The 21,489-nt window shown below is 37.7% G+C and overlaps 1 protein-coding gene across 2 annotated transcripts in view; it reads right to left on the bottom strand.

Moving 5' to 3' along the window:
- The window catches only part of VIT (vitrin), a 181,409-nt gene that overhangs the window by 132,377 nt on the left and 27,543 nt on the right, over nucleotides 1-21,489 (bottom strand). For both annotated transcript variants that reach the window (XM_056813270.1, XM_056813271.1), the window contains exons 2-3: nucleotides 16,657-16,726; nucleotides 1,444-1,509 (exon numbers count right to left, since the gene is read on the bottom strand). In XM_056813270.1, the coding sequence (XP_056669248.1) occupies nucleotides 1,444-1,509; nucleotides 16,657-16,708 (118 nt within the window). In that variant the 5' untranslated portion in view covers nucleotides 16,709-16,726. The remainder of the gene's footprint in view (nucleotides 1-1,443; nucleotides 1,510-16,656; nucleotides 16,727-21,489) is intronic.

Here is a 21,489-nt window from a genome sequence, read left to right as displayed (position 1 = left end):
AAAACACAAACTCTTCATTCAGAATGCTTAGGTAGTGTGTTTAGTTTCCATATTAACCCAATCATTGTTTTCCACATATCTGCCCCAGGGCCAGTCTTCCTGGCTAGGTTCGGACATGAAATACTAATTACAATTAGAACCTATTAGCATTTCAGGGTATTAGGCTAGTTCTGTCTCATTCCATCAGGAAGTCCCACATGTAGGGCTTAAAGGTATAGAAGAAGTCTCTTTATTTCAAATGATGAACTTTTTCCATTTAAAGATGCATTAATTATAAAATCAGTTGGAGAGCTGATCCTTAGTGGAATGAACCTCAAATTTAATCTTGCTCATTCAATCCAACAGATACTTATTAAATGCCTACTATGTCCCAGACATTGGGCATATAACAATAAAAATGAACAGTTCCTGCTCTTAAGCTTACGTTCCAATGAAAATTTAATGACAAATTTCCCCTCAATTCTTTTAACAATCATGTAATCTTAACTATAATAATAATAATAATAGATAACATTCATATAGCATTTACTATGGGCCAGTTACTGCTGTGCTAAGTGATTTACAATTATTTTCTCATTCAATCCTTACAGGGATCCTAGAAAATAGATGTTATTGTTATTCCTATTTTGCAAGTGAAAAAACCAAGGCAAAAAGAGGTTAAATGACTTGTCCAGGGTCACACAGTTAGTAAGTGTCTGAGACAGAATTTAAGCTTATGTCTTCCTCACTCCAGGACCAGAACTCTATCCACTGCACCACCAAACCTCTCCACGCTACATAGCTACCTCAAATACCCCTGATATCTTTGGATCCTTTTATGCAATCCTGAGTGGCATCCTTGAACAGTAAACAGAGAGCTGCCTCTGCAGGACTTATGTTGAAATGTTTCTTTTGACTACCTGCATGACCTTGGGCAGTTGTTTAACTTTTCTGGGCCTCAGTTTCCACTAGAAGATTAAATAGCCTTTAAAGTTAACCTTCCAATTCATCCTATGGTTAATTCTCTACCATGTAAATGTTTTTTACTTTCTCTAATTCCTCCCACTCTCCTTCCCTAGCAGGGTGTTATATCTCATTGTTTTTCTCAGATTTGGCTATAGCTTCTGGGTGTACTGGGTGGCTGCTTTCCTAGGAGCTTTCTGTTCAGGCCAAAACTTAAGTTTCTGTAGTTGCTCAGACTCAATTTCTTGGCTGCTAAGTGGGAGACACCCTCTTAAAACCTGGGAAATTTGTACCCTAGTTCAGCTATGGGAGTTTAAGTGTCTTTTGGTGTGCATTTCAGAGTAATAAAGTATATTATACCAACTACCCTAAACTCATTAAGAGTTCAATTCCAGGGATAAAATGATTAAACATAAAACTTAAAATTATTCCAAATTTCCCAGTGGATTATCCCTTATTGAAAAAACCAGCTTTATAACAGAAATTATTATTTTTACTTACAGAGTTTTGGTTTTTTACTCTTCTTGGTGACTTCTTTAGCTTCAGAGTTTCCAATCAGCAACAACACTAAATAGAATAAGTGCAGAAAAGGCTAATTAGCATCATTTAATATAATTGCTGTCTCTAATCAAACAATTTCAGAGTTGGAAGGGACTTCAATGGTCATCTAGTTCAAGCCAAACCTGAAAAGTGTCCTTTCTATAATGTCCCTCACAATTGCTCATCCAACTTCTCTTTAAAGACCTCCCTTGATTGATTGATAACTCATTATTACTGGAGGCAAGCTGTTAGACTTTCTGATAGCTTTAGTTGTTAGGAAATGGCCTCACTCTGGGCAGAATCCTGCTTCTGCAACTTTGGTCTGCTGTTTCTTGTTTCATCTTGGAGGACCAAGCCGTACAAGTCTAGTCCTTTTCCTACATGATGATCCACTAAATACTTTAAGAAGCTACCATATCCTCATTGTCTTCCTTTTTCAAAATTAAATATTCCCGTTTTCTTCAACTAAGAATATAAGAAGTGAGGATGATTCAAAAGGTCTTTGAGAGACGTGAATCTTTTGGGGAGACAGAAGCAGTCGGGGACTAACTACAATAAACTAAATTATGGCAAACAGACAAATTCCCAACTTAAGCTTCTCAAAATTGTTATTCTCTAAAGACATCTTTGATTCACATCCTTCTGGTGAACCTATCAAAACAACATTTTAAATGGTACTAGAGTAATGGGATTTGGTGCATGACCAAATGATGTTAGAGAACTGCTTCTGGGAGACAAGGAGGACTGATGCATGCATGAATATTCTGTAGTGGTCTGTCACTTGGTGGAAGGCAGCCTCCCACCCCCAACCCCCATTGGCAGTGTAGCCAGAACTGTATGAATCTTTAAGTCTACCTGACTTTAGATATTTGCTTTCTCACTATGGCACTGTCCAGGGATGAGGGACTCCTTCACTCATAGAAGGTGACACAAGATTGTAAGGAGTATGGTGGGGATGGGTCACCTTCCCTTTGTCCATGTATGTAGTATATATAGGATACTATAGAAACAGGATACTAGTTTTGATCTGTTTTATTTGTCTTTTTCAATTCTCAGGGCAAAGAGTGAGGTCCTTAGATCTGGGAACTTAAGTCATGGGACCCTTGGAGGACAGAAATTGAGGCTAGACCAACAGGGAAGCCCTGAGAAGCTGGGATTCTGGGAAGGTAGAGGGGGCAGCTTTGGTCTGGAATTTAATGGGACTAATGCTTTGTAGGATCTGACTTTAACTGAGAACCTAATCTCCCTTTCATTCCCAGAGACAGTATAGTGTGGGGAGGGAAAGGAAATTATGCCAAAAGATGTTGATGGGAAGTGTTTCTAAGCTTTTCTTACTATATCTTTGAAGAAAATTTCTCTGTAAAAGCTTATAAGGTGGTTAAATGGACTTTGGGAGCTTGGACTCCTAAAATTGAAGGAATCACAGTTTTGGGGGCTATAGTCAATGGCAGAGAATAAGAGATCTAATAGCTCTCTAGGGAAGTGGTGTAAAAACTACAATAGAAATGAAGGCCACTACAACATACATAAGGATCTCTTTGGGCTACATATTGACTTAGTTTCAAAATGTAAGACTATATATGTTTCACTACATTTTAACTTATTTTATTAAATAACTTCCAGGTTCCTTTTTATCTAGTTCTGTTGGCACTTACGACATTGAGGAGGGAATTCAGCTCTGGTTGACATCTCTGCTCTAGGCAACTGACAAACCCTGGGAAGGAATGAAGTACAATATACCTGGCCTTTAGACAATGGGACCAGACTGAATCAATGATATACTCTTAGTATGCATCTTATTTGTGTATTATATATATGCATTAAAACACAGTATTCACTATTCTATGAATTATTCCATGGATTTTACCCCCCCATCAATTGGGGAAAGGCTGAACATGTTGTGGCATATGGTTGTAGTGTCCTGTAAGAAATGACAAGCAGGTTAATTTTTTAAAACATCATGGAAAGACGTACATGAAATTATGAAGAGGGAAATAAGCATAACCAAGAGAATATAATATATAGTAACAAATATTGTTTGAAGAATTACCTAGGTCCACCTTCAGAGAAAGAATAGATTTGTAGAAATAAGCAAGACATAGCTTTATAAATAAATACATACATATAGTGAGGTGAGAAGAAGGGATGGGAGAGAAAAGGAGGGATGGAGATACCAGAGAACTTTAATGTAACAAATAAATAAAATTCTCAAAAAGAAAAAAATTATTCCACAGGTAGGATAAATTGTGAAATGGAGCCATATTTGTTTGGTAACATATTAAATGCTGACAGTTGATGAGGCTTATTTTTGTCCTTCATAGTAGCATACAAATAACTTTGGCTTCTTGAAGTCTATGTTCATAAAGTATAAACTCTAATGAGTTCACCTAAGTTTGGAAAGCCTTGGAGTGAATTGCATGTCTGTTTTCTGAGGACTAATAGAACTGAGTTCAGAGAGATCAATCACAGGGTTAATTGCAAGAAGATTAATTGTTTTGACCACCTGACACTGAAAAACCATCCTGTGATGGTTGTATGCCACAGTGGTTGATGGTGCACCTACCTCCCTGAAATCATAAATGTCTGAAATGTAAGTATTGAAGTAGGTATAGCATACCCCCCTAGAACTATGGGATTGTCATGTATGTCTGTTTTGGGAGATGGATAGAAAATATAAGAGAGGTGGGGGAGAACGAAAATGAGAAACAGAATCTTAGAAGTGAAATGACTCCAAAGCCCATCTAGTCTAAACTGTACTTCTACCATATTCACCAACAAAAGATCTTCAAATCTTTGTCTGAAGATCTCTCATAATGGGAACTCACTACTTTGCAGAATCAAGGAATCACAGAGCTGAAAGGGATCTTAAACGTCAACTAGTCCAATAAACACTTGAATAAGAAGCCTTTTTTTACTCTGTTCTACAAACAGATAAACCTCTGCTGATGTAGAACACACTACCCCTTGGGCAGACCATTCCAGTTTTAGATAAGAAGTGTGTGCTTATATCAAGTCAAAATCTGTCTCAATAACTTCCATCCATTGCTCCTGATTCTACCTCTTGAGGCCAACTGAAATAAACCAAATTTTCCAATAAACCAACAAGAATTTATTAAGTGCTTACTTTGACTCAAGCCCTATACCAAGCTTGGGGAAACAAGGAAAAAGAAAAAACCAAATCCTGCACTCAGGTAACTTATGTTCTAATGGGGATAGGCAAAAGGCACAGAAATAGGTTTTTAAGAGACAGAGTTGATGGAAGGTAACCTTACAGGGGTGAAGGCACTGGCAGCTAATGGAATCAATAAAGCCCTCCTACAGAAGGTGGGATTAAAGTTGAACTTTTAAGGAAACTAAGTAGTAAGAGATGAACATGAGACTTTGGCAAGTACTTTGCTGAAATACAAATAAACTATATACACAGAATTCCCTTGGAATTTCTGTAGTAAGTCAATTCAAATTTGATCCCAGTCACTAGCTGTATGACTGTGGGCAAGGATGTTGTGAAGATTAACCAAGTGATTAACACATGGGCACACACAGGCATTATTAAATGTTAGCTCTTATTTAGTAGCCATGCCAAAAAAGGAAAGGAATTTAGTCTCATATGACCTGCTCTTGATGAAGACACAGAAGCCCTTAGTGGTTACTGCTTCTATTCCTGAGTGTTCATAAACATCCCCTTTAATAATATTCTAAAATTTTGCCTGGATCTCATCCAGTTCTATTATCATCTTTATGTAGATGACTATTAAAATAGTTTTTTCAATTCAACTTAAATATTTATTATTCATTTAGTCTTTGAAAAACAATTATCTTTTATTAATCTTTTGTTCCAAGCTCTAGACATTTAAAAATGGAATTAAATTTGTTAGACAGATAGGAGTTATGAAAATGCCATATTATGAAGCCATTTCAAACAGTTAATCAGTAAAGAAGTGGTTAAGAGTGTCAAATGCTGAAGAGAGTTTCAAAAGGAAAGGGTACCTAAGGGAATGGAGGACGAGGAATGTATTAAGATATCACAGGTTAAGATGAGGGTGAAAATAAAATTGATAGATTATACGCATATGTGTGTATGTACATGTATGGGCATATATGTATATGTACATGTATGGGCATATATGTATATGTCTGTCTATCCATCTCTCTCTCTCTGTCTCTGTCTGTCTGTCTCTCTCCATTCATCCATCTATCTTTTCGCACACACATATTCTTGATTTTGGCATTTAGGAACTTTCCCCGTCTTGTTCCAAGTTTTATATCTTGGGTCTCCCCTCCATGTACTTTGGTTCCTAACCAAATTAAAACAATTCTACTCCTCTTTTTCGTCTTGTACTAGCCAGTCTCTGTGCCTTTGTTCATACCACTTCCCATGCCTGAGATAGTCTTTTCTCTCTCCCTCTCTCTCCCTCTCTCTCTCTCTCTCTCTCTCTCTCTCTCTCTCTCTCTCTCTCTCTCTCTCTCTCTCTCTCTCTCTCTCTCTCTCCCTCCCTCCTTCCCTCCCTTCCTTCCTTCCTTCCTTCCTTCCTTGCTTTCTTTCTTCCTTTCTTTCCCATGATTACATGATTCATGATCTGTCCCCCTTCCCTTTCCCCTCCTGGAGATGACAAGCAATTCCACTGGGTTATACAGGTATCATTGTTCAAAGCCTATTTCCATGTTATTCATATTTGCAGTAGAGTGAGCTTTTTTTTTTTAAACCCTTACCTTCCGTCTTGGAGTCAATACTGTGTATTGGCTCCAAGGCAGAAGAGTGGTAAGGGCTAGGCAATGGGGGTCAAGTGACTTGCCCAGGGTCACACAGCTGGGAAGTGGCTGAGGTCAGATTTGAACCTAGGACCTCCTGTCTCTGGGCCTGACTCTCAATCCACTGAGCTACCCAGCTGCCCCAGAGTGATCTTTTAACATGAAAACCCTGATCATATCCCCATCAAACCATGTAATCCATCATCTATTTTTATTCTGCATTTCTGCTCCCACAGTTCTTTCTCCAGATGTGGATAGTGTTCTTTCTCCTAAGTCCCTCAGAATTGTCCTGGGTCATTGCATTGCTGCTAGTAGAGAACTCCATTACGTTCAATTGTGCTATAATATATCAGTCTCTGTGTACAATGTTCTCCTTGTTCTGCTACTTTTGCTCCACAGATAGTCTTTTCCTCTCTCCATCTCCAGCTTTTGAAGCCTATATTTAAAGTTATATATTAACTCAAGAGATAAGAAACCCTTCCTGATTCCACTTGCCTCATCTCTTCCCTATGAAAATGATATCTCTCTCCTCAAACAACACTTTGGAGCTCTTCTTTGCCCTTAATCTATTTTTCCTTGTAAGATAGTGATATGTGAGGATGTTTTCCATTAGATTATCAGATTAGATCATAGATTGGTTTATAGATTTAGAGCTAAAAGGGGGCCTGGAGGCCCTGTAGTTCAACTCCTTTATTTTAGAGGAGAGGAAACTGAGGCCTTGCTTGGCTACCTGGCTTGTCTGTGATCACATATAAGTTCCATTAGAACAAGGTCTATGCTTGATCTTTTTTTTTAATCTTCTATTGCTAGTACACAATAGGCATTTTGTAAATGTTTACTACATCAAATTGAATCGATGCTATATAGCCAGAGTTGTGGAGTACGTTTTAAGTGAAACAAGTACTAAATTAATATTTCTAAAAAGTTTTTGTAAGGAATTGATCATATGAAATTTTACCAGAGTTGGAGAAAAAAATCAGTTGCCATCTTTGTGGTCACTGAAAACTCTCAGTCTGGTTCTGAGAGCACTTCTGTTGTCTGTGGTTTCTCTATCTTGCTATCATTAGGACTGAAAGTGCTTTCATTAAGATCCACCGCCCCCCAGGATCACTGATATTTTGTCACAGAAATTCCTCCAGGGTGAAAATGCACACGGTTGGATTCAGTTTAACAGTAGTGGTAGGTTGGGTTGTTATTTTTGGTGGGATACTGGCTCTGACTTCAGCAATCCTTGCTTATTAATTAAAGACTCTTTTGAAACCACTCTTCAGGCAGCTAGCTGACCAGGGAAGGCCTCCTAATGTGCTTGTGCCCTAAAGCAAATCTTTCTTCATCCTTCCTCTGTAAGAGCTCTCTTGCTAAATTGGAGATGGTGAAATGCATGGGGAGTTTGGATGAAAGGAAATCGGCCTAATTTTTCCTTTTCTAAGAGGCCCAGCTGAGCCTATGCAACAGTGACAGAGTTGCCAGTGCTTAATGGAAGGTTCAAAGCAGTGACCCATCTGAAAGCAATCTCCTTACCACTGGTGATGGAGAGGTGTATGTGTGTGTGTGTGTGTGTGTGTGTGCGCGTGTGCATGCACACGTGTGTGCCCCAGAATCACAGGAGCATTATTTGGTCCCTCTGGCTATAAAGTCCTAGAAAAACGGAATGGAATTGTAAGTAAATATATCCAGGATGATTTAACAGATTTTTAAAAAATTGTTATATTGAGGCCATTAGAACTGTTAGCAGTAAAGCAAGACTTACTGCTATTTACTTTCTGAAATCGTCTTACTTAATAATGGAGAGAGGAGAATATATTGATTTATGTCTGTAACCAAAGATTTGATGGAATGAGGCAGAATGGTATGGAGGAAAGAATGCTGGATTCTGAGATATAGAGACCTTTGGTTCTGTCATTTATTATTTGTGTAGCCTTAGGTAAACCATTTACCATCTCAAACCTCAGTTTCCTTATCTGTAAAATGAATTCAACTAGATGAAAACCTATTTGCTCCATCTAGTCTGATTTCTAATTTTAAATAAATAATAACAAAAACTCACAACATGTTAAAATGGAGTTGATAATAAATCTTTAACATACAAAATGACTCAACAGTGTGATACGGAAACTGAAAAAGTTGATTGGCCTTTGGACTCCAGTAAGAGAGTCTGTCATAATCCTGTTCTACTTTTCCACATCTGCAGTATTATTTTTATTTCTGGGATCGCAGTTCAGGAATGATACTGATAAGATTGCCCAGAAGAAGACAACCAAGGTGATGAAAGATCTTGAATGTGTTCCACGTGACAATCATTTGAAAGAACTGGGAATACTTAACCTGAAAAAGAGAAGACTGAGTGGAGGTAGGGAGAGAGACTAAGTAATGGGTGGAATTCTTCAAGAGACATTAGATTTTTTCATGAGGGATAACTTGCTAAACAATTAAAGTTATCCCCATACGGTCTGGGTTCCCAAGGGAGGTATTGGGTTCCCCATCCTTGGAGGTATTCTAACACAGGCTGGATGATCTCTCATTAGGTAGGTTGCAAAGAGGATTCCTTTCAGATAGGATTGGACTAAATGATCACTAGTACCTTTTCCAACTCTGAAATTCTGTGATAGGAACTGAACCTGTGATTTCATTGGTATATAGGAAGCTCTTGGGTGAGGAAACTCTCTCTATTAATGTAGGTCAGTACATCCCCTCTAACTTATTGTCTTAGAGAATTGACTAGAATAATGAGAAGTTTAGTGACCTGCTCAGGGTCATACAGCCAATTATGTGTCAGAAGAATAACTTGGATCCAGGTACTTTTAGCTCTGAATTCAGCTCTTTTTTTTCACTGTTAACACACTCCCAAGTCCTCAATCTTAGTGCCTTCCTTCTTGGACTATCTCTCCCCCAATTTATTTATTTTTTGTTTATTTTTTTGTACATTGTTCTTTTTAAACCTCTTACCTCTGTTTCAGAATCCATACTAAGTATTGATGCTTAAGTAAGATACAAAGATGGAAAAATGCTAGAAGGTAGGCAATTGGGGTTAAATGATTTGCCTAGGGTGATGCAGCTAGGAAATGTCTGAGGTCAGATTTGAACCCAGGACCTCCTGACTTCAGACCTGGTCCTCTATCCACTGTGCTACCTAGCTGTTCCTATACATAGTTCTTTGCATATTGTCCCTCCATTCCTGAACTCCTAAGTCTAGTCTTTACATAATGCTTGGCATGTAGCCAATTTTTTAACCCTTACCTTCTGTCTTAGGGTCAATACTAAGTATTAGTTCCAAGGCAAAAGAATAGTAAGGGCTAGGAAATTAGGGTTAACTGATTTTTTTAAGGTCACACAGGTGTCTGAGGTTAGATTTGAACTCAGAATTCAAGCCTGGTTTCCTATCCACTGAGCCATATAGCTTCCCCAAATAGCAAGGCTAGTCCACTGATAGACTGCATCTGATTTCTGTGAAAATTACTTAAATTAATAAATTACACTCCAAGTGAGAGAATTTTAAAGGTAGGAAATTTGGGCTAAGCTAACTTCTCCATTTGACAGATGAGGAAAATGAAGTCCAGAGCTAAAATGACTTGTTGCCCATGTACAGCTAATTCATGGAAGTTTCAGGACTAGAATTCAAGTTTTCTGACTCCCAGTAAAATATCTTACTACTATATCACATTTTCTCCCTCATAAAAGGCTTACAAAACAGGCATAATAAATTAAGTCGATAGCATAAAGGAGGGTTCTCAAAGCATGAATTGCACAAGAAAAGTGAACTTTACTGTCATATTCCTCCTCTGTAAAACCAAGGGGGTGGGTCTAGGGGGCCTCTCACATCCCTTTTAGCTATAAACTTATACTTCTATTGACAAAAATGGATCATCAACCTGACCTACATAAAGCAAATATCTATTAAATTTTATAAGCATCTATTAAGCACTTAATTAACGATGTTTTTTATGTCTTGGCATTTAGAAAGGGGGTTGAAGGACAACATATAAATCTAGCAGACATTAATTTTATTAATCATCTATTAATCACTTAGTTAACAAAAGTTTTGGGTGACATTCAGAATGGATGGTGAGTGAGCATTTTGATGCTCTAAGCTCTTAAAAATGCTTTGTAGCATCATTAATCTAGCCAGAATATTCTAGATAAAGAGTCAGAAGATGCAAATTCTAGTTTTGGTTCTGCCAATAACCAGTTTGAATGGCCACATTGCCCATAGGGTAGCTAGGTGATGCAGTGGATACAGCACCAGCCTTGGAGTCAAGAAGACTGAAAGTCAAATCTGACCTCAGATACTTAATAGCTGTGTGACCCTGGGCAGGTCACATAATTCCTTTTTGCCTCAGTTTCCTCATCTGTAAGAGAACCAAAGAAGGAAATGGCAAAACGATTCCAGTAACTTTGTTGAAAAAACTCCAAATGAAGTCAGACATGATTAAAATAACTGAACAGCAATAAAAGTCAATTTATATCATAGAATCATGAGATCAAAGATTTAAATGTCAGGAGACTTCTAGTCTAAACCTCTCACTTTTTAGATAAGAAACTGAGGTTCAAAGAAGTTGTAACTTGCCCAGGATAGTAAATTGCAGAGTCAGGATTGAAACAAAAGTCCTTTTATTTTAAATCTTCAAAGGCTAGTATTTTTATCCTGAGATAAGGAGGCTAGACTAGACAATATAAAAGCTAGAAGCAGCTATAGAGATCATCTTAATTTATTTTTATTGATGTCATTTGTGTTCTTGTATCATTTTCATTTGGGAATACATGTTTTCTTCCTTCCCTACCCAATGACCTATCATTTGTAAAAAGAAAAGAAAAGACTAAACAGGAAATTGGAGAGGGAGGATCAGTTCAGCAAAATGAACACACACAAATGCAATGTGACAAGGTATGTAACATTACATACATATATTCTCTCACATCTCTCAAAAATTAAGTTTATTTTCTTCATCTCTCATAGGGGACCAAATTTTTGGAATAGATCATAATTTAAGTTCTCTTCCAGTTGTAAAGTCTATGTATATCCTTTTTTTCCTCAGAAAAGGAGGCCATATGATTCAGTGGAAAATTGATTTAGAGTCACAGGACTTAGAATAAAATCCTTACCTTATTACCTGATAGCAGGCAATTAACAGCCTCCCTGCACTTTAGTTTCCTTATTCAAAAATTAGGGAGTTGGATTTGCTGATCCATGAGCTCCCTTGTAGTTCCAAGTCTAAGGTCTTGCAATGCCCTAGTAATAAGCAGGCCTTCCATATCCATACCCATAACTATTGCTAAAAGGTCTGGTTGCCATATTTTGTTGGTGTTCAGTTATTTCAGTCATGACTCTTCATAACCCCATTTGGGTTGGGTTTTTTGGCAAAGATACTTGAGTGGTTTGCTATTTCCTACTCCAGCTCATTTTATAGATTAGGAAACTGAGGTAAATAAGGATTAAGTGACTTGTCCAAGGCCATATAGCTAGGAAGTGACTGATGACAGATTTCAAGTCAAGAAGATGTCTTCTGATTCCAGGTCCATTCCATTGTGCCACATAGCTGTCTTATATAGCATATATGGTTACCATGCAATATGCTATATGTATTTGTATAGTCTTTTCAAAAAAGAACAATTGTATTATTTTATTATTTTAAAATTTCCCTAAGGAAAGACTTCAGTTTTGGAGAGTTGGACTCTGATTATTCTCTCTCCGATACTTTATTTATTTGTTGTTGTTGTTGTTGTTTTCTTTAAATAAATCCTTATCTTCTGTTTTAGAATCAATACTTAGTATTGGTTCCAAGGCAGAAGAACAGTAAGGACTAAGCAATGAGAACTAAGTGACTTGTCCAGGGTCACACAGCTGGGAAGTGTCTGAAATAACATTTGAACTTGTACCCTTCTATATCTAAGCCTGGCTCCACAGAGCCACCTAATCGCCCCCTTCCATCATACTTTTAAAGCCTTCTTGACAGAACCTTAGCATCAAAGACAGTTTTGGAGGCAAGAATTTGGAGAGGAGGGAAGAGAGAAGTCAGGAAAGGAAGCTTAAGAAGTGTAAGCAGAGAGGAAAGAGGAGGCATCTTTTTTTTTTTTTCTTAATCATTGAGGAATGAGGTGATTGTATATTAGCCTATGAAAGCCTTTAAAAAAATTCCAGACTAGAGCTACATTCTTTTATCTCCCTCTTGTTAGGAATAAATAACTAACAGTACTGAGAAGTAAAATATAGATGTTAATTTGACAGGATTTGAGGAGGAGACTAATGGGAAATGCCAGGGGACCACTTGCAAAGTTTTCTAGATGAATGGCTATGAGGTGTGTGAGCCTGGTGCTTTTAGTGTTGCTTTTTTTTTTTTAATAAGAAGGCGAGGTAGCATTTCTAAAAGGGTCAGAAGGTGATAGATTTCTCTTTTGTTGCCCAAGTTAATCATTGGTATGCTGCCAATATCTAATATTTGTTTAATAAATTGGGCTATTCCCTGGCCAAATTGCAAAGTCTTTGTCAGCATTTGCTGAGACAGGTTCTCAGTCACCCCTTAAGTTTAGAGAAGAAGGATACTTAGTTTACCTGAGCAGCCTGGGAAAGTAAGATCCTGCTGAGGATTTTTCAGGATGGAGAAGGTGTCCCTGGTAGAGGGGATCAGTGAGAAGGAAGCTTAGTAGGGAAAACCAAAGGGCATTTTAAGGGAAAGAAACTTGCTAAGCAAAGCAATTGAATGAGCAATGGAGTATACCCTCTTCCCCTCCTTCCTCTCCTCTGAGTAATTATGTCTCAGGAGTCCATCAGCACTGGATTTGACCACTATTCCAACCATAGCTACTAAATTGTGAGACTTTTTAAACTGACTTGTCATGTTACACAAAGGTCAAGAGGTGTGTTTGATTTTTTTCTACTTAAATGGAGATAGGAGCCTTCTGACTGTGGTTGGGGCATTGGTGCCTTAGATGCTTTTGACTATTTCATATGGAAGGCTTCCCTATACACTTCCTTGTCCCTACCTTGGATGCTCTGAGTACTATCCGTTTATCTCTGTCCTATGCCTGGTTGCTTTCCAGCCTTTCTTCACATTGCTTTCCTTTGTGCTTTCTATGTTTAAGCCAAAGTAGACTAGCCATCCTCCAAGCTCAGCATGCTATATTCTGCCTTTGACTAGATCAGTCCCCCATATCTGGAATGAACTCTTTTTTTTATCTCTACATTTTAGAATCTCATTGCCTTTTAAGGTTCCTCTAATTTCTTCCCTTTCTGCCAATTGAAAGTATTATCTAACTTCTAATATGCCTATATAAACACTTTAGATCCCTCCTTTGCCAATCAATCATTTAACAAACAGTCACTGTGTCAAGTTCTGGGGATAGAAAGGTAAAAGTGATATATTCTCTGCTATCAAGGGGCTTAAATTCTTTTTCTTTTTCTTTCCATATTGTTCATTATTGTAAGAGAATACTCATATAAAACCAAGATTTCCAAATAAACTAGCATGAAAAATAGTATGCTTTGATCTGTATTCCAACTCCAACAGTTCTTTCTCTGGAGATGGAGAGCATTCTTTGTCCTAAGTCCCTCAGAATTGTCCTGGATCGTTGTTTTACTGGGAGTAGCTAAGTCTTTCACAGTTGATCATCCCATAGTATGGCTTACACTGTGTACAGTGTTCTCTTGGTTCTGCTTATTTTGCTCTGCATCAGTTCATTTAGGTCTTTCCGACTCTTTCTGAAATTATCTTATTCATTATTGTTTACAGTACAATAGTATTCCATCACCATCATATACCACAATTTGTTCAGCCATCCCCAATTGAAGAGCATTCCCTGAATTTCCAATTCTTTCCACCACAAAAAGGGCTGCTACAAATACTTTTGTACAAGTTAGTCCTTCCCATGCACCCATCTCCTCCCCTGCTTTTTTTTTTTAATCTCTTTTGGATACTTAGTAGTAATATCAAAGGGTAATGAACAGTTTTATAGTCTTTTGGCCATATTTTCAAATTGCTCTCCAGAATGGTTGGATCAGTTCACATCTCCACCCAACAGTGCAGTAGCATCCCAATTTTGTCACATCCCCACCAACATTCATCACTTTCCCTTACTGACATTGGTTGATCTGAGAGGTGTGAGGTGATACCTCAGGGTTGTTTTAATTTGTATTTCTCCAATCAAGAGTGATTTAGAACATTTTTTCATATGATTATTGATAGCTTTAATTTCTTCATCTGAAAACTGCTTGTTTTAGCCTTTGACCATTTGTCAATTGAGGAATAGCTTGTACTCTTATAAATTTGTCTTGGTTCTCTATATATTTGAAAAATGACACCATTATCTGAGAAATTTGTTATAATATTTCCCCCCGTTTGTTTCCCTCCCAATCTTGATTATATTGGTTTTGTTTGTGCAAAACTTTTTGAGTGTAATATAATTAAAATGATTCATTTTTATACTTGGTAGTGTTCACAACCTCTTATTTAGTCACAAACTCTTCTCTTCCCCATATATCTGATAGGTAAACTATTCTATGTTCCCCTAATTTACTTATGGTATCACTCTTTAGTCTCTAAACACTATATCCATTTTGACCATATTTTGTATAGGGTGTGAGATGCCTATGCCTAGTTTTTGCCAAACTGTTTTCCAGTTTTCCCAGCAGTTTTTGTCAAATCGTACATTCTTATCTCAAAAGCTGGGAGATCATATGCAGCCAAAGGGTAAACTCAATCCTTCTGTTTATTGGAAGTACATTCTTCCCTTTGTTGAAGCCCCATGAAGTTTCTCTTAAGCATAGTTCTCTGCTGGGTCAGGGAGTGGGCATTGGCATCCTCACAGAGTCCTAATATGACCTTTCCTCCTTGTTTTCAGTTTGTCCTTCATGTTTATCTTAAGTTTTGATGCAGATGCTATTGTCAGGTGGGAATACTGCAATGGATTTTGATGGAAATTACAGATATTCAGAACTTTTGAAATTCATAAGATAATCATAGCAGCAAGAATTGGGAGAGAGAAACTTATCTCCTCCTCTTCTCCCCACCCCCTCAAATATTTACCTCTCAGGAGATCATCAGCACTAGATTTGACCACTACTCACACCATGGCTACTGTTTTATAAGACTTTTTAAACTGACTTACTGTGTTACATATAGGCCAAGAGGTGTGTTTGAATCTTTCAGCCAATCACAAGGCATCTCCTGGTTGGCAATCATCAATCTTAATCCAAAAATCATAGCACTTCTCCCCCAAATATTAAGGATTTGTTCACCACTAGTTAACTCTTTTGATTGATCGGTTCAATTCAGGTTGGGCCTTCTGTAATCACATTAATTGAGGGTGGGAATACCTCCCCTCCATGTAGAAATGAATATACAACTTATACAGAAGGAATACAAGATTATTTGGGAAGAAAGGCAATTGGCCTCTGGGGGAATCAGGAAAGACTTCATGTAGAAAGTTGCATTGGTGCTGAGTTGGGAAGGAATCCAGGAACTCTAAAAATCAAGAGGGAGGGAGGGAGTGCACTCCAGGTATAGGGGAGAGCCAGTGCAAAATCATTACTCTCTACCTTATAGTATACACTTATCATCCAGAGTGGGAAAAGATCTTAGAGGCCATCCAGTCCAAGCCCCCTCATTTTAAAGATAAAGAAATTGAGGTCTAAGACCATACAAGTTGTAAGGGGGGCATTAAGTTTTGAACCGAGGTCCTGTTTCTGTATATATGCTGTTTCCCCCCACTAGAACATAGGCTCCTGGAATGTGGTGGCTATTTTGTTGTTGTTCAGGCTTTTTTCAGTCACTTTTGACTCTTGGTGACCCCAACTGGGGTTTTCTTGGCAAAATACTAGAGTGGTTTACTGTTTTCTTTTCTAGCTCATTTTACAGATGAGGAAACTGAGGCAAACAAGGTTGAATGACTTGCCCAGTGTTTGAGGTAAAATTTGAACTCAGGAAGATACATCTTCCTGGCTCCAGGCTTGGTACTCTATCTACTGTACCATCTAGCCCCCCAATAGGCAGTTCTGTCCATGGGTAAATCTGCCTGATTTATTTTTGGAACTCCTCCAATGTCTAGTACATAGTAGGTGCTTAATAAATGTTTGCTGAATGATGGATACATTCTTATCAATAAGCCAACCATTGGATTTGGAGCAAAAGGGTTCTTAGATCCTTAAATGTGCTGCCCTGTGAACATTAGCTAGACTAAATTGGAGTCTAGGCAATCGAACAACCCATCAACAATTGTGATTGTCTCTGGCTAGGTAGATGAATAGCACATAAAACTAATCAAATAGGCAGTTAACATTCTCTCTTAACTTTCTCCCAGAATGTTTATCTTGACAAGACTTACAATAGTGTTTATGCAATATTTTTTAGTTTAAAAACTTTTTTGGCTTATTTTTCCCTCAGTTCTTAGGAAAATGTTATGAGTGTATCCAGATACACATATAAAAGTACTTACCAAGGAACATTTCAATAACAGATGCCTTCATAGCGAGAACAGCAATTCCCATAAATATCAAAATGGCACCCTGGAGAGGAAGGAACAATAACACCATAACATTTCAGCCAGAAGTTCTGAATTTCAGCTTGCTTAATGATAGAGCATCAGCTATATCATTCTACATTGTCCTCTGGAGCCCCAGGATCCCAAGTCGTGTCCTCCTGTACGTGTCATGCTGAGATAGCAGATGGCCTATGTTTCTGGCACACACAATTTCTATCCTAAGCTAGACATGCCAACTGGAGTCATCAGCCTCTTTGCCACTTCTTTTGGGTCCCTATCCTTTCCTTAGAGCAAACAATGAGATGGTGGAAAAAGTCAATCTTAGCAAAATACCAGACCAGGTTTGGAAATAGGCCAGTCAGATACTGTGCTCATTTCTGGGAGCATCTTGGGGTGCTATCATGGGAAATTAGCAGTGTTACCAGTATTGGGAGGTCGTTGGTCTATAATTGTATTAGTTAAGTGAGCTTCATGGTAGTCTGTCATGCCTTTTGAATTATTTTGTCCTCAAGCCTCCCAGCTAAGGATTCATTGAACCTTTGCCTCTCCATATTCATACCATACCTATATTTATGTAAAAGCAGGTGGCATGGGGCTGTAGTCAGTGTTGTACTCATAGTCAGGAGACCTGGATTCATATTCTGCCTTTGACACTTACTAGTTGCCAGAGATACTCAGCCTCAGTTTCCTTATTTGTACAATAGTGTCCACATTGCAAGGTCATTGTGAGGATAAAGTTAGTTAATGTATAAAGAACTTTGTAAATGTGTAGGCACTCCAAACATATCAGTTATTAATATTATATAATGTATTAATCAAGAGTCAGAAAATTAGTAGGATCACAATAGCACAGATTTAGAGTTGGAAGGGATCTTCCTTAGATTGTACCTATATTTACATTTCTATTATTAATTTGGGAACTAGAAGAAAGGAGTTTTAATCATGGCTCAAACACTGCCTAGATGTGGGATTGTGGGCAACTGACCAATTACATCTTTCTAGTGCTCAGCCTCTCCATTTGTAAAATGAGACCATTCTGGCCCTTAGGTGCTATGGTTTATTTTGTGTTTCACAGATTCTTTCTTGATTAGGGCTTTTTAAAGCATTAAAAACAATAATGATTAGTCTAAAGAACAAGGCTAAACCAAATAGAACAAGCCACTTTCCTAAACTATACCAAATAAGAGTTTTGATAAGTTGAGGTTCCAGGAGGAGTCTAGTAACCATTAGTTAAATAATGACTAGTTAATAGATTTCAGTCTCAAAGCATACATGAAGTCATTCAAATCTGCCTTGGGATTCAGTATAATACAGGGAGAGCTATAACAGACTTTGTAAACATTTTAATTGTGATGTATTTCTTTAGTAAACCTAATAGGTCCAACTTGCATTGGAAGTAAATTCTATAGTCCCAATTCTCCAGTACCCTGCTCCTTTCTCCCTCTAAGCTACTTCTGCTGATGAATATGTTAAGTTTTTTAGCTTTCTTAGTGATATTATCCTTTCTCCTAGGAGATAGAATTTTGAAGCAAAAGAAAAAATGTATATATGATACATGTTCAAATATCATATATATACAGAGAAAGGGAGAGTCAGGGAGAGGAGAAAGAGGGAACAGGGAGGGAGGGAGAGAGAGAGAGAGAGAGAGAGAGAGAGAGAGAATGTTTCCTTTGGAAAAGTTTTCTTTCTTCTTAAGTGGGCCAGTTGCAAGTTCTGCCTAAAATCCTTGGGATTTCAGGATGTGATTAGGAAATGGAATTTGATCTTTCATGTGTTAGATGGACACATAAAAATAAGTAGGATTCCAGTAAATTCTCTAAGCCCTGAGGAGATAGCATCAGGATATTGAGTCACCAGTGATGGAACCTGACCAGGGCCACTGTGCTTGGTGCAATCAGAATGTTTTCAGGATTCTCTCTCACTACAAACTATTGTTTAGTTTACTGGTTTCTTTGCACTTACACATGAAATGGAAATATGCTCTTTAAAATATATGAAAAGTTCCCATTCTTATCCATTTCCAAAGTCAGAGAGCAGGTCAGCCAATCTACTGCTGAGTTGCCTCAAGGTAGAATGGGTTTTCTTAGGACATGGTGGGTAGAACTATAGAAAGAAGTTTTTGGGTTTTTTTTACCTAGAAGCCAAGCAAAATAGCTTTGTGTGATATGTATCTATATAGGAAGGTGCTGGCAACAGTCACCCAGAGGACAGTCTGACCACATCTGTAGGGAGCAGTCAAGGCCTTGTCTCTGCAGAGGAACCAGCCAAAGGGAAGAATGCCTCTGGATCTTAGGGAGGACAGTGCTGGCTGGCAGATGATCCTGAAGTGAAGTTGGAAGATTGTGGTCACTTTAGGAAAACAATATATTTTCTAAAGGAGGAAGCTTCTCCCACCCCATCCAGATGTTGGCACCCTGCATCAAAGTCCTCATGATAGTTTCAGCTCTAATAGTAGATCTTTTCTCACTAGAGATTTTCAAGTAGAAAGTGGATAACTACTTACTAGTTTTATAAAGAAGGAATTCTAATTCAGGTACCAATTGAACTAGATGAGTTTTCATGTCCCTGTCAACTATAATTCTTTGATTCATGAAATGCCATGAAATAATAAGTAGGATGTATATTTCAGTACTTTATATATTGTTGGTTTTGACTTAAAAAAGAGGAATAGCAAAGATTTGTTAAGTAGTATGCTCTAAATGTACAAATTCACTCTGAGAACATGGTTAGCACGGGCCACACAATTTAGCACCCAATAACTTAAAATACAGAAATGAAAAATAGAATTTATGGTAACAATAGGTATTTACTGAGGACCTACTATTTCAAAGCATTATGATGGCATATGATGGGTAAGAAGATGCCAAGTAGAATTTAAAGTATTTTTTGAAAGCTGATATCTAACCACTATTCTGAATTTTTTGTTGCTAACAGAACATGATTTAAAAAAAAAAAAAACACCTTACCTTCCATTTTAGAATCAATACTGTTTAAGGCAAAAGAGCAGTAAAGACTAGGCAAGAAAGGTTAAATAATTTACATAGGGCCACATAGCTAAGAAGTGTCTGAGGACAGAATTAAAAAAGAACTATATATCCCTTTGTGGTTGTCATCAATGTAAAAGTAAAAATTAAATCTCAATAATAATATTATATATTTAAGAGATTTATGAATGATCATTAGAAATCAAGGAATGAAGAAGATATAAAATAAAGACCACATGCCCATGGCTGGTTAGTCATTTTTTTAGTCAACCCCACTCACCACCAACAATGTTGATTCTACATCAGAGACAGGGAGCTTCCAAAGCCCACGCCCTTTATCCTCTGTCTACAGGAAGTACATAATGACAGGAAGTCAGTGGGCTCTTGGGTAACAGATTTTCAATCATACAACTTGAACCTAGTACCTCTCATCTCTAGACCTGGCTATCTATCCACTTAGCCATTATAGCTGTGCCCCACTTCCTACCATGATTATTTTTTGTTGAGAGGAATCTTAGCATATTATAGGAGAGTAAAAGGACTCACGTATGGACAAGTCATTATAAGTATATGTGTTATATCATTTAAAAGAAATTCATATGTATTTGTGTGTGTGAGTTCCTTACAAGATGCTATGGAACAAGCACTATTTGAGAATTATTGGTCTAATGCTTTTTCAAGGACACAGAACTCCTTCTACCAACACAAGTCATTATCAACATAAAGTCTTAGTTGATAGGAATTCAATTAGAAGCCCCCCCCCAAAAAAAAAGAATTCTGTTTTGTTGCCAATATTCTGTTGCTGACCCTTTCTGAACATTGCTAGACCATGGGCAGGATAGTATATGGATCTTTTACAGTTTGGTAGGACCAGTCAGAGCTTTTGTTTCATTAAAATAGCCTTGAAGAACCTCTGGTCAGCACCATTCTACTTTGATGTATCTGAGTAGAACTTTACTGGAAGAGGACAACCAGAAATGGAAAAAACACTGATAATACAAGCTGGGGTGGTAAGGGAGGAAATGGAATTTGAGCTTGGTTTTGAAGAATGGATAGGATTTTTTGTAGGTAAAAGGGTCAGAGAGGGCATTCTCTCTGGAAGAAATGAATGGAACATAGGAAAGCACAAGTTTTCCTCAGAGAATGATAAATTGATCCATTTTTGTTTAACCAATTTTCATGCCTGATGAACAAGAGAGGCAAAGTTAGATTAGTAAATTGAGTATAGATCGCAGAGGTCCTTGAATATCAAGGTAAGGAATTTTACTTTATTGTCTAGGCAATAGGAAAGTATTGAAGGTTTGGAGGTTAAAGTAGTAAAAGCATCTTCTAAAAAAGTTCTTTAAGAGGGTGATTTTAGGATCGATACACAAGATGTTTGGGAGTGTGGAGAGCCTGGAGCCAAGGAGATGGCGAAGGAAGATATAGCAATCTAGGTGAGAAGTCACCAAGACAGGAATTAGAATGGTGGTGGTGGGAAAAGAAGGGAAGGGCCTGAGCTTAATTACATTCTTTCATGCATTATTATTATTTCATTTGCTTTGTCTCCAAAACTAGATTATAAACTTCTGGAGAGCAAGAACCATATCTTGTGTCTCATGTACTCCACTCCTACCCACAGTGCCTAGCACCATGCTGAATGCACTCTACAAACACTTGTTTTTCAACTGAACAACTAATATTCCAAGCATGACTTTCATAAAGGCTATCCGTTGTATTTTGTCATATTTTACTCTAGTAGAAAGAGTGATAGAAATGACATGTGGGCAGTGGAGCCCAGAGCTGTCCAGCAGTTTTGCGAGAG

The sequence above is a fragment of the Monodelphis domestica genome, chromosome 1 (assembly GCF_027887165.1).
Source record: "Monodelphis domestica isolate mMonDom1 chromosome 1, mMonDom1.pri, whole genome shotgun sequence".
Classification (NCBI taxonomy): Eukaryota; Metazoa; Chordata; class Mammalia; order Didelphimorphia; family Didelphidae; genus Monodelphis; species Monodelphis domestica.
Note: the sequence above shows the minus strand (reverse complement) of the source record. Positions and strands in the feature narration are given on the sequence as shown.